This window comes from Aedes albopictus, chromosome 2 (genome assembly GCF_035046485.1).
Source record: "Aedes albopictus strain Foshan chromosome 2, AalbF5, whole genome shotgun sequence".
NCBI classification, from domain to species: domain Eukaryota; kingdom Metazoa; phylum Arthropoda; class Insecta; order Diptera; family Culicidae; genus Aedes; species Aedes albopictus.
The window spans coordinates 197,736,946-197,750,057 of record NC_085137.1 but is presented as its reverse complement, the minus strand read 5'-3'; the positions used below and the strand labels follow the sequence as shown (position 1 = coordinate 197,750,057).

At 44.2% G+C, this 13,112-nt stretch overlaps 1 protein-coding gene across 1 annotated transcript; it reads right to left on the bottom strand.

The window, feature by feature from the left end:
• Positions 1-966: 966 nt before the first annotated feature.
• LOC134287866 (uncharacterized) lies at positions 967-7,145 on the bottom strand. The gene is made up of 2 exons (XM_062850967.1): positions 1,189-7,145; positions 967-1,132 (listed from the first exon to the last, which is right to left on the bottom strand). Exon 1 carries the CDS (start codon positions 6,849-6,851, stop codon positions 1,257-1,259), a length of 5,595 nt encoding a protein of 1,864 aa, XP_062706951.1. The 5' UTR covers positions 6,852-7,145; the 3' UTR covers positions 967-1,132; positions 1,189-1,256.
• Between the last annotated feature and the right edge of the window lie 5,967 nt (positions 7,146-13,112).

Genomic DNA, 13,112 nt, shown 5'->3' with positions numbered 1-13,112 from the left:
GATTATGAATAGGTTTGTTTGAGATACATATATAGAGGTCATTTGTACTCATCAGGTATTTTTTTAGTGTAAAGCTTAACAAACCTACCTAAAACGAGTTTTAGTCTAAGAAACTGTTATGCAGCTTACTTACCTTACCGATCAGGCTAAGGCCGGGGTGGCCTCTGCTGTACATAGTAGTCGTCTCCATTCCACTCGGTCCATGGCTGTTTGTCTCCAGTTCCGCACTCTGCGCTGGGTCCGCAGATCGTCCTCCACTTGGTCGACCCGCCTAGCTGTTGACGTGACCCGCCCGCCGTAGCCTCCCGATTTTCACGGTATGGACGATGGTTGGTTCTCTCAGCAGCTGATGCAGCTCGTAATTCATTCGCCTTCTCCAAGTCCTGTCTTTCATCTGCACTCCGCCGTAGATGGTACGCAACACCTTCCGTTCGAAAACTCCAAGGACGCGTTGGTCCTCTGCACGTAGCACAGCGGCGGGCATCCATACAAAGGTCGGACAAAACATAAAATGTTAACTGAAATCTGCTGATTATGGGAAGCATGTAAAAAATAATCGATAATAAGCTATCAAGATGCGTTTCATGAACGTAGATTTTGAATAATCTTTGAATTTGGGGGTCCTTAAATCATGTATTGGTATTGAGATTAACTATAGGGGAGATTGAGGAGACCTTATCGCTGGGGAGACTTTTTCCCCCCATATTTTCTTGGAATCAAAAACAGTTTTCTACTAGCATATCTTTTCCAAAACTACATCTGCACAGACGGCAATGTTTTGGCTACAAGTGGTTTTGATTGTGCATTGCATTATTTTTAATGGCTGATGGTTTGTTTTCAGTCCTTCAGAAATTTTTAGGCGATTCCGAAAAAATACATAAGACATCCTCTATAAAAACACAGTTTTGAAAGCATTAACAATAATCAAAAGTAATTCTGTTACGGGACGGACGGGTTTTAGAAAATCTCTCCAGACAAACTCGCTTTTTTGGTGGAGTAAGCTTCAAGCTATAATAAATTTTATTCATTAATTGCATGATTTTTAGCAAATTTAGGTTAACTTACAGTTTTTAGTTTTCTTTGTGTCTGTCCGTCGTTTGTAACTATTTATTCTTCAATGTTTTGTGTTTAGCTGTAGGTAATTTAAGTTTAGTTTACAATATAGTTAAAGAAATTCACTTTACTTACTTTTTAATGATAATTTTAGGGAAAACAAATTTCAACAAATTTAGCACTAAATAATTCACGTGTTCTTTCTATGGCTTTCTGTTGTTTTGTGTCATAGGATTAGGTTGGTTATTGTTCTGTTGATTGTCATTTGGTGACAGCGGTAGATTTGTTGTAGTGTCGGTAGTTGGTAGCGCATCTACATGGGCGGTACTGAACGCCATGGGTTCGGTCGCGTACATACCCCCACCCGTATTGCTGCCAGAACCTTCAGCTATACCTGGATCTACAGCGACGTTCAGTATAGCCAACTTCGACACCGGACGTTGCTGAATTCCCATCGTAGTTTGCACGTCGACTCGCCGAACTCTCCGGTCTTTCCCTGGATAAATTCGGAGTATTCTTCCTCGCGTCCAGCTGTTTCGCTCCTTATCGCTGGCAATCATCACCAAATCGCCGACTTCAACATTGCGCGTCTCCCCAAACCATTTCGACTGAGGAGATATCACCGGGAGATATTCCTTGAGCCAACGCTTCCAGAAATTGTCCAGCATGACCTGGATAGCATTCCAACTGGAACGCAGAGCTGCTGCATCATCCATCGGTCGTACAGCAGGTTGAACCACCCCACTGGAGTTCAAGAGCAAAAAATGGTTGGGCGTCAAGGCTTCGTGCTCTTCGCTTTCCAGGGGCAAATATGTCAATGGGCGTGAGTTGACAAGCGATTCTACTTCTGCAAGCACAGTAGTCAAAGCTTCATCGTCGGGATTTCTATCCGTTAGTAAGCAGCTAAGCCCTTTCTTAACGGAGCGCACGAGCCTCTCCCACACGCCACCCATGTGAGGGGCGTACGGAGGATTGAACTTCCACTGGGTCCTTTGGTTGGTTATGGTGGAAGCCAACGACTTGTTGATAGACCGCATTTCTTTGTCCATTTCACTACGAACACCTTGGAAATTTGTACCCTGATCCGAATAAATTTCCTGGGGAGCTCCTCGCCTTGCGATGAACCTCCGTATAGCTTGCTTGCAAGAGTCCGTTGTTAACGAAGCCGCAACCTCCAAATGGATGGCCCTGGTCGTCAGGCAAGTAAACAATGCCACCCAACGCTTGGCTTTCGCCCGTCCAACGCGAACTGTCAATGGCCCGAAATAGTCCAGTCCTACGAAAGTGAAAGCTCTGACGTAGGGGGTGATCCGGGCCACCGGTAGCGGACCCATTTTCGGAACCTGAGGCAATACTCGGTACACCGAGCACCAACTGCAGCGTTTCGCAGCCTTCCGAACGACTACTCTCATATCCGGGACGTGGTACTGTTGCCGCAGTTCATTCACCACGGTTTCACCGTTTGCGTGGCCATATTTCCGGTGATACCAGTTCACAAGAAGGTCCGTAACGTGGTGATTTCTTGGAATGATGATCGGGAACTTCGTACCGTACGGAATGTACGGCGATGCTGCTATTCGTCCATTCTTCCGCATGAGATCTCCTTCGCCGATAAACGGCGACAGCTTGTAAATATGGCTACTCTTTTCCACAGTTGTCTGCTGGCCTTCGGGAACGGACTGATCTTTGCGTAGTGAGCGGATCTCGTCTGGAAAAGCCTCTGCCTGCACCAACCTCCAGATGGTATGTTCCGCTGCATTCAGCTCCTCGCTCGAGAGAGCATCCACGTGGATCGCACGACCGGCCTTTTTTCGCTGGCAGTTTTTGTAGAACCGCCGAAGATACGCCGTCGCTCTGAGCAGTCTTTCCCACTTGGAGAACCGCTGGAACTGCATAAGAGGCTCGATTGAAATCTGCACGTTGATGTGGACGCTCCGCAACTCTTCGGTCGTAGAATCCTCCATCCCAGAATCTTCCACGGGCCACTGACTTTCATCCTCGTACAAGAATGCCGGTCCTTTAAACCAGCGGCAACTCTCAAAGTAGTTGGGACTCTTTCCCCATTTAGTGGCCTCATCCGCCACGTTCTGCTTAGATGGCACCCATCTCCAATCTGCAACGCTCGTTTCCTCCAATATCTCCGTGACGCGGAATGCCACGAACTGGCGATATCGTCTTTGATCAGAACGGAGCCACGAGAGCACTGTTCGTGAATCGCTCCATAGTACTCTGCGCTTGATTGCAAGGGTGTGGTTGTCGGTAACTGTCTTCATTAGCCTCGCCCCAATCGTCGCTGCCTGAAGTTCCAAGCGTGGTATGGTGAGCTGTTTCAATGGAGCTACTTTTGTCTTCGCTCCTACCAAGCAGCATCGAACCTCCCCATTATCGACGACTCTGAAGTAGGCAACGGTCGCGTACGCACTCTCGCTGGCATCGACGAAGACGTGTAGTTCCAGTGATTTGTAGGCTTCTTTGCTGTATCCTGGGAAGTAGCACCTAGGGATCTTCACTTTATCTAGTGACCGCAGCACCTCCAACCACTGTTGCCATCGAAGAATGATGTCTGCGGGGATACGTTCGTCCCAGCCGACTTTTGCCCTCCAAACTTCCTGAATAATTACTTTTCCTTCGATGACAAAAGAAGCCACGAGCCCCAGAGGGTCGAACAGACTCATTACCAGCCGCAAAACCTCTCGCTTGGTAGGAATGACGGCTGTATCAAAAAGACGCTCCAAATCGCTGCGGAAGCTCGTGGTGTACGAGAACACGTCCTCGCCGGGCATCCAGACCATTCCCAGGATGCGTTCCTGTTGGCTGCCTTTGTCCATCACGAAGCTTTTCACTGCTTGGGTATTGTGTTCTCCTATTCGCTCGAGAACTTCTGGAGAGTTCGACGTCCAGTGTCGTATTTGAAATCCTGCTCGTTCATGTACCGTTTTAACATCGGTTGCCAGTTGCACTGCCTCGTCGACACTATCGACGCTATCCAAATAGTCGTCGACATAATGGTTCTCCTTGATCGCAACGGATGCTCTCGGGAATTCCTCTGCGTGGTCGTTAGCGTTGACATTCTTGGCATATTGGGTGGAACACGGCGAGCACGTGGAACCAAAAATGGCCACATCCATCACGAAAACTTGCACTGGCTGAGCTGGGTTGTCTCTCCACAGGAACCTCTGTGCTTGTCGATCCTCCGGTCGTATTTGCACCTGATGGAACATTTCCATTATGTCCGCGCTGATGGCAATGTTCCTCTGACGATAGCGACAAAGCACGGTTTGAAGGGGTACCAACAAATCCGGTCCTTTGAGGAGTACGGAATTGAACGAGACTCCTTGAACTGCGGCGGCTGCATCCCACACTACGCGAAGGTTATCGGGTTTTCTTGGGTTTACGACCACCCCTAACGGTAGGTACCAGACGCGTTTGGGGTCGGATTCTTCCAGTTCCCGTTGTGTAGCTTTATGGGCGTAACCTTTCGTCTGATAATCGACCATCAGCTGCCTCATTTTCTCGTAGAGTTCTGGTGACTTGGTGAGCCGATGTTCAAGGCATTTTAGACGTCGCTCGGCCATTGGACGACTATTCGGAAACTCGACGGCATCGTACCTCCAGAGAAGGCCTGTTTGATATTTACCGGAGGGAGTCCGAACCGTTGTCGATTCCAGAATATCTCGTGCTCGTTGATCATCCGCTGATTCCGTAACCTTCGCAGCAGACACGCCTACGCTTTCCGTCGAGAAGAACTGCTTGACAAGTTCGTTGAGGTCGTCGTCGTGAGAACGGGTACAGACGTGGAGGACCCGATTAGGCTGGGCTTGATCAAGGGTCCCGGTACGGCCGAATACCACCCATCCTAGCCTTGTTTTGGTGGCTACCGGCTCGTTGGCTTTTCCTTCGCGTTGCTTTAGGGAAGTCTTCACCTTGGTGTTGTCCAGACCGATTAGGATACCCGGAACTCCATCACGATAACTCACGACGGGTAACCCTCGCAGATGGGCGAATCGACCTTCAAGTTCCTCGAAGCGAATTGACTGGTGGGGTAGGTCCAAACTCTCCACGGTCTGTACGCCTCGTAACTGGAACTGCTTGCCTTGTCCTACTCCGGAGATATTGAATTGGACCCTCCTGGAATCTTCCTCGGTTCTTTTAACTCCGTTGGTCCACTGCATGCACAGTGGAGACACAGATCCTTCCACGCCGAGCTGATCCACCAGCGACTTCTCCACTAAAGTTGAGTCCGACCCTCCGTCTAGGAAGGCAAAGGTTTGGACGGATCTGCCGTTGGCATGCAACATAACGGGAACAATTCCGAACAGCACTTTGTTGTGCCAGTTTTGGTGGACAGTTACTACTCCTGTTACAGCACTTGAAGTTGCGGTAGATTCTGGTTCTTGCCTTGGGTCGCCGGGATGAAGGAGATTGTGATGGCGTTGTTCACAGCCATCCGCGCCGCACAGCGATGCTTTGCAGGGCCACTTTCCGTGCGGGTAAAGACACCTTCTGCAGAGGTGAAGTTCCTGCGCGATTTTCCATCGGTTCTCCAGAGATTTCGATTTGAAAGACGAGCAGTCCTTCGGCTTGTGCCCACTAGTCTTACAAACCAAGCATGGCTTGTCACTAGCTCCTACTGGTGGTTTTGTGTAGCTTGTCTTCGTCGTACTCGGTTTCTGCTCTCCGCGGATCTTGCTCGCATAGCTTTCCGACGCGTGGGCATTCACGACGGCTCTTTCCTTCGATTTCTCCGGTTTATTCATTACCGGCGTTACCCGGCTCGCAGCATCGACGATTACGTTCATATACTCCGAGAATGCTCGCAAATCCGCTAGTGCCACGCGCTGTGTATACAACGCCCAGTCCAGCTTGATGTTGGCTGGAAGTTTGTCGACCAACTCGTTGATTAACATCGGGTTCGCTAAATGCATCTCTTGCCCAGTCACTATCAAGTGGGCACAAAGATTCCGTACCGCCAGTCCAAAATTTATGACGGTTTCCAACTTCTCGGATCGTGGAGCCGGAGTAGCTCGTACCTCCGCAAGCAATGTCCCGATGATGGCTTCTGGTCGTCCGTAGAGGGTGCACAAAGTACGAAGAATTTCCTGAACATTCAACGGGTGGAGAAGGAAACAGTTCACCGCCTTCCTTGCTTCTCCTTTAAGGCATCTTTGAAGCCTCATGAGGTTCTCCGCATCACTGTAGCCGCAAATTCTCGTCGACGTCTCGAAACTGCTCCAAAATAACGGCCATTCAGCAGGATTCCCAGAAAATGGTGGAAGTTCCCTAGGGACGACGTGACGGGCCGCCAGCTGCTGGGCGGTAGGAGCGTTGAAAAGTTGAGCGTCGTAACTTGCTGAAGATACGGGATGACCTGGACCACCTTGTACCGCCTGTGGGTACGGAGAATAGTTGAAGCCTGGTACACTCGCTGGTGCAGCGGAGACTGCTCCAGGGAAAATTGCTGAAGCGGCCGGTATTCCAATTGGATTTACTGGCGCCGATCCAATCGGCAGAGGATTTGCTGGCTGTCCTATTCTGGAGTTGATAATCGATGCCGACGAAATGGTTCCACTGTGATAACGGTTGCCGATAAACGGAGAGGAATGCACTGGTTGTTCACTTATACTCGCATACACTGTCACTGGAACACCGGTAGCACTGATCGGTAAAGCACTCGTCGATCTTGGTCCGATCGAATCACTCGCGAACGATTGAACGTTTGTCGTTGAGGGGAAGGGAGGAGCGGAGGAACCCGTTGGAAGCGAGAATATTGGGCCCGGATAGCTCGAGACACTCCGCATTGGAGCCGTGTTAGTAGGGTGTGGTGGTGGTTTGACAGTTGGGAATATTGTGTTGTTTCCTATTGCCCTATGCTGGTTTGCTAAAGTTTCGTGTGCTATGGGATAGGCTCTACTTGCAGTGTAGGAACTAATATCAAACAACTGCTCAATCGGATTTGATTGAATTATTCCCCCCACATCAGGTGCCCTACTAGCTGCAATTGTATCGGCTGCGATCCTTACATGTCTAGTTGGCGTACTTACCGGAGCCGAACCTGTATACAAACTTTGTTCGGCTTCCAGTGGGTGGCTGGTGCTGATGGAACGGTCGATCTGCACCGAATACGTGCGGCTGTGGTAGTCCTCTTCTTGGTCGGCATCGACGTCATCGGGCTGGCTACGCTGTACATTTGCTGCCGACGACGCTACGAAGGGAGTAGATTGGCACGCAGGAATGAGTACCGCGGCGCTCGATGCTGGTGCGTTGCTGGATATAGCAAACGGCGAAACCGAATCCATCATGCTACTAGTTGGCTGGGTCGCTGCGCCGATGGATTGGTCTTCTGGCGCGCCGATTACATTCGCTGGTTCGATTGGCTGCTGCTCCCGTGGCTGGGGTGGATTTTGGGGGTGTGCGCTTGGGTCCTGGTTTGAGGAACTGCTCTGCTGCGACGTGATTCCAGTGGGGACCGTTTCCCCAGAATTGGTGGTCAGGGTCGCGGGCTGGTTGTCAATCCAGGACTGTACCTTGGCGATACTTCTCCGACTGCTACGTCGGCTACGCACACTCTTACCTTCCTCCTCCTCTTCCGCTTGAGCAAGGAGAAGATCGTACTTGCGTGTAATATACACTTTTTCAAGCTCGATTTTCTCCGCGATTGCTTTTTCCCGCTCGGCAATCAATCGTTCTTGAAGACGTTTCTCCTCAGCTAGTTTTTGCATCTGTATCTGCAATCTAGCCCGCGCGCTAGCTGATGTAGACGCAGACGACGACACGGAGGGCGCGGGGCGCCTAGGTACACACATCTCGCAGTAGTACGGGCTAGAGGTTGCCGATGTACCATCCTGAGCGCCGGCACACGAATTGTGGTACCGCGTGTGGCATCTAGCACACTCAATCATCGGCGCTTGGTTGTCTGGCTGCTCGCAGATAGAACAATGCCGATCGGTCGTCGCTTTGTCGGACATGTGGTTTTGCCCGTGGTGACGGCAATCATACAAGAGATCAATCTATTGATTGAAATAAAAACTCTTGAAGATTGTTACGGGACGGACGGGTTTTAGAAAATCTCTCCAGACAAACTCGTTTTTTTGGTGGAGTAAGCTTCAAGCTATAATAAATTTTATTCATTAATTGCATGATTTTTAGCAATTTTAGGTTAACTTACAGTTTTTAGTTTTCTTTGTGTCTGTCCGTCGTTTGTAACTATTTATTCTTCAATGTTTTGTGTTTAGCTGTAGGTAATTTAAGTTTAGTTTACAATATAGTTAAAGAAATTCACTTTACTTACTTTTTAATGATAATTTTAGGGAAAACAAATTTCAACAAATTTAGCACTAAATAATTCACGTGTTCTTTCTATGGCTTTCTGTTGTTTTGTGTCATAGGATTAGGTTGGTTATTGTTCTGTTGATTGTCATTTGGTGACAGCGGTAGATTTGTTGTAGTGTCGGTAGTTGGTAGCGCATCTACATGGGCGGTACTGAACGCCATGGGTTCGGTCGCGTACAAATTCTGTTGTGTATAAACTTGCAATAGATGTTAACCTGCTGTTCTGTATGAAAAACGAATCTAGTTTTGTGTTTCTCTTAAAGTTACAGGCAAATTAAGAAAATGGGATCAAGTCTACCCAGTCTCCCTTAATTGTGTATTTTCTGCAGTTAGGGTGGTACAAAATCTTTAAAACTATATAAATCATTAGAAAAATTCGATTATCTACGTTTTCTTTCAATGGTTCAATTCTGATACACAGCAATGTTGACTGACAAGACGTGGTCTATTCTCAGCGACCGTCCATAGACCACGTGACGTTTTATGGTGGGTACACGGAGGTAATTTAACGATTAGAAATGGGATCAAAGAGTCCCATATAATGATCTGCGTAAAATTTGAACTGCTTTATATCAATCTCGTTTCAACGACTTCATATATGCTCGTTCGAGTTTGAGTTGTAGAGTACATTGATCTCTGTTATCACTTGTCGAAGCAAACAAAACAACCCTATCTATAAAGAAAATGCAATACATATTCGGAATATTGATTAACGATCATCAGAGATCGGTTATCACATTGACAAACAGTAGAACTCCAGCAAATATTTTCAAAATCTTTGTCACTCTGTGTGTCGAATAGAAATACACTAGAACTCCAATGGCGCTGTAGTCACTTTTCACAATTGATTATTTTAATACCTTTGATTGCAATAATTCACTATTTTCAAATGTCCTTCTTGTAGAGGACCTTTTGTTTTGGTAAGCAAAATTAACTTGACACTTCTAGTACTGCTGCTGACGCTGCAAGGGCGTGGCAAACTAGATGTTAGTCACAAGAACAGTCGCGACATTGAACTTCTGTGGCTAGTTATTCTACTGTGTGTCGTTAAGTAGAAATGTGCCCAATGAAAATGCATGAATAACATACAATAAAACTTAAGTTTTAACAAAAGTATAAGGGATTTCACTAAAGATCGTAAAATGTTCGTTTCGTAAAATTGTAATTAAAATAATCAAAGATAACCTTGATGATCGCGTTGTAAACGTAGCGTTTTACGCCGTTTAGTGAATTCCTTCTACATATTATAGATGACTGTTGTTTTGAGCTGTAGCGATGTGCGTGTAGAGAAGAAACGCGTAGATGTCGATGAATTTGTGGTACTATATATTGGAACTACGATAAAAGTTCGTAAATAGATTGCATCTAAGCTTTATGAGCAATTCTAACGATTAAGAAGAATCGAATAAACGGCAAGTTTAAGAAAACCAATGAGCAATAATTTGTAGCTATGGTTCCCAAGCAGAGGAGAATATCAAATTCATAACAACAGAATCACATAGCCTATTTTTATATCATAATTTGTTATTATTAACTTATCAAAGTATTACTTTTTTTAGGGACTATGAAATTCGCTATTTCGCGGAAGCCGCGAAATCCGCGAAATTGGGCAATGCTCGCGAAATTTAAAAAATCTCACGAGATGCCGCAAAATCTGACAAAATTCTGAAAATAATTGCAAAATTCCGCTAATTTTAAATGTTCATACATAAAAAAGCAAATAACTCTTTTCAATATAAAGTAATTGACAATTTTGAATCCAGCATAATAAAAGTTAAATGCAATTTATATATGTTTTTCTTTCTGATTTTTCATCAAGTTTGATACCTGTTCGGGGGGTTTATGATAACGCCTCACAAAATCCAAGTAAATTATCCTATTTGCTTTAAAATTGGTGTTTTTTAAACAATACAATCAAAAATATGGAGCCGTGAAATCTTCGCGAAATTCACAATGTCCGTCCACGAAATTTAAGAAAATTTGCCGCGAATTTCCATTGTCTCTACTTTTTTATAACATGTTTTAAGATTGCCCATATTTTGTTATGATCAAGTTATAGAGATTCGTCCACTAAATAGCATTTCAATAATATACTTTGTTGTAGACCAAGTTTTGTTATTATTCTACTATTGAAAATGTACAAATATGTGATGACCTACAGTTTCTTACCTATTTTGGCAACACCCGTTTTTGTCTACTCCCGTTTTTGGCAACATTTCCTTCCCGATTTTGGCAACACCCGATTTTGGCAACAATTTCTTACCGATTTTGGCAACACCCGATTTTGGCAACAATTTTTTACCGATTTTGGCAACAAAAAAATTTAGTCAAAAATTTTTACCGAAAAATCGTTTGTATTTGTAAATGTAGGGTCTGGGACCATTTGGGCAGGAGCACCTATTTTGGGCACTTGCTGCTGTAGCTCAGTCAATTTTCAGCCAATTGACTTAATTTTTGGAATACGGTAAGATACGCAAAGTATCTAGCCACATACAAAATGTCATATCAATTGGTTCGAAATTGACTGAGCTATATGTAGCAGCAAGTGCCCAAAATAGGTGCTCCTGCCCAAATGGTCCCAGACCCTATTTATATTTTAGCCTTACTTTTCTTCAAAAAACCAAAATTCATTAAATTTTCCAAAATCAACAATTTTACAAATCATGACGTCACCTACGGGGGTCGTTTCATAACTTGTGAATAGTCCATATATAAATATATAAGCCCAATTGACGCATAAAAGCTGAAAATAATCCACAAAAAAAATACCGATTTTGGCAACACCCCAAATTTGGCAACATAAAATTCATCTCGTGTTGCCAAAACCGGTAAGAAACTGTATAACACAACAATAACAAGTTTTCAAATTCACTGCATGATTCATTGTTATAAAGTTGTTATGGAATCTAACAAAACATGTTATTAAAGTGGTCTTCCAGGAACATTTTTTAGTTATGATTTTTGTTATTTTGCCGCTTATGACAGACGAGGTTATTACATAATAAGATATGTTAATAACATAAAAAATACTGAATAACTGTATAATATTATGTCAAAATAACATATTTTATTATGGTGTTGTTATTTTCTTCTGCTCGGGTTACGTGTTTTTCACAATTGTTTTTTGCCTTTATTTTGATAATACACTAAAACCTCCATTTAAGTCGACGCATGGCTGATCGAAAATAATTTTTACCATACAAGCAATGACAAAACTAAAGACTTTTATATTATTTAACACTTCGCATGACAAAGAAGATTTGTCAAAAAATATAAAACTGTATAGTTTAGTCATTTCTTGCACGGTAAAAATTATTTTCGATCAGACATGCATCGACTTAAATGGAGGTTTCAGTGTAGAGGTAATAAACTATAGAGGAAGAATGTCGCTGGCGTTGCTGCCGCAACATCTCTTGCTGGCGGAGATAGGCCGGGATATAAGTGTCAAAGCGAAAAAGTATGCAGTTTGACAGATAGATACCCGACATGTTTGCGAACGAGAACAAAGGGAACAGCAGCGACATTCGTCCTCTATAGTTTCTTAACTATTATTTTTATGGTAAAAAGAGTTAGTTGTATTTGGTGAAGCAACATCACCTTTAACAATGCGGGATGTAGGGTCTAAGTAAATAAAGGTTCAATCATTCTTATTCATCACTTCCTTCCTCTCCAGTTCACTGTTTTAACTACAACACCCACCTTGTTGTGGCCTTCTGTAAAAAAATGTTAGAGCTGTGGCTATTACGTTATTAATAAACCCCCACCCCCTCCCATTCCACTTCCCCACCCTCTGTGACCACGTGGCTTAGTGAAGGCCTTTTACTGAAGATTACCCTAAATTCTTAGTATTCTGAAGTCAATTTGAATTATTGAGATAAAATATAAACTTCAAACAATCCACAACAACCTTAAAAGAAAAAAATTGCGCTTAGCGCAAAAATGCGCAAACAGTGACCTATATAGCCAAAAACTAGACAAAATTGCACGTCATGTCCGGGATACGGCGTCGTTTTCTGATGTTTCCTAAAAAAGTACTAGATCTCTTTAAGGCTGATACAAATTTATTTTTCACTTTTTGCCTATCCCCCCACCCCCCTTCCAAAGTTTTTGGCTAGGTTTTGCATTTTGAGGGGGCGGACAAAAAATATTTATCAAAATTTCGGGTTTTACTAAAAAATCTTTAATAAATCCGATGAGTTTTTAATATTTTTCAGATTAAATGCTTTATTTTTTTTATCCCCCCCCTCGACCAGCCGAAGGGTGGTGGGATAAAAATTTAAATAAATATTTGAAACGGCCTAATAAGAAGTTTTACTCCAAGTTCCAAAGTCAAAATTTTTGCATGTTGTAAAAACATAATAATTTTGTGATTGGATTCCAAACAAACCCTGAAATGTAATGGTCATTCATACCCAGAAACACCAATATTGTCACATTATCCAAATCTTCCTAAGTTTTACAACGAGCTCATTAAGAAAGCCATAAAATAAAATACCATAAAATAAAGACAATTAACACTAGTAAAGTACAACACAAAACCTCATAAATTCGGAGTGGCGGGTGCGGTGATTCCTCCCTGGAACCGAAGACCACATTATCAACAAGACTTGCAGCACTGCTGAAAATCGGGTGTCACTGCTAGCAGCGTCATCCCGGATGAAGGTGGCTCTATTCATGATAGTGTGTGTAAATTTTCATACTCACACCAATACGCTCTTACACTTTTACAC

Bases quoted from the DNA above. Each gene is read 5' to 3' on its own strand.
- LOC134287866 (XM_062850967.1), bottom strand. From the start codon at position 6,851: ATGCGGAGTGTCTCGAGCTATCCGGGCCCAATATTCTCGCTTCCAACG.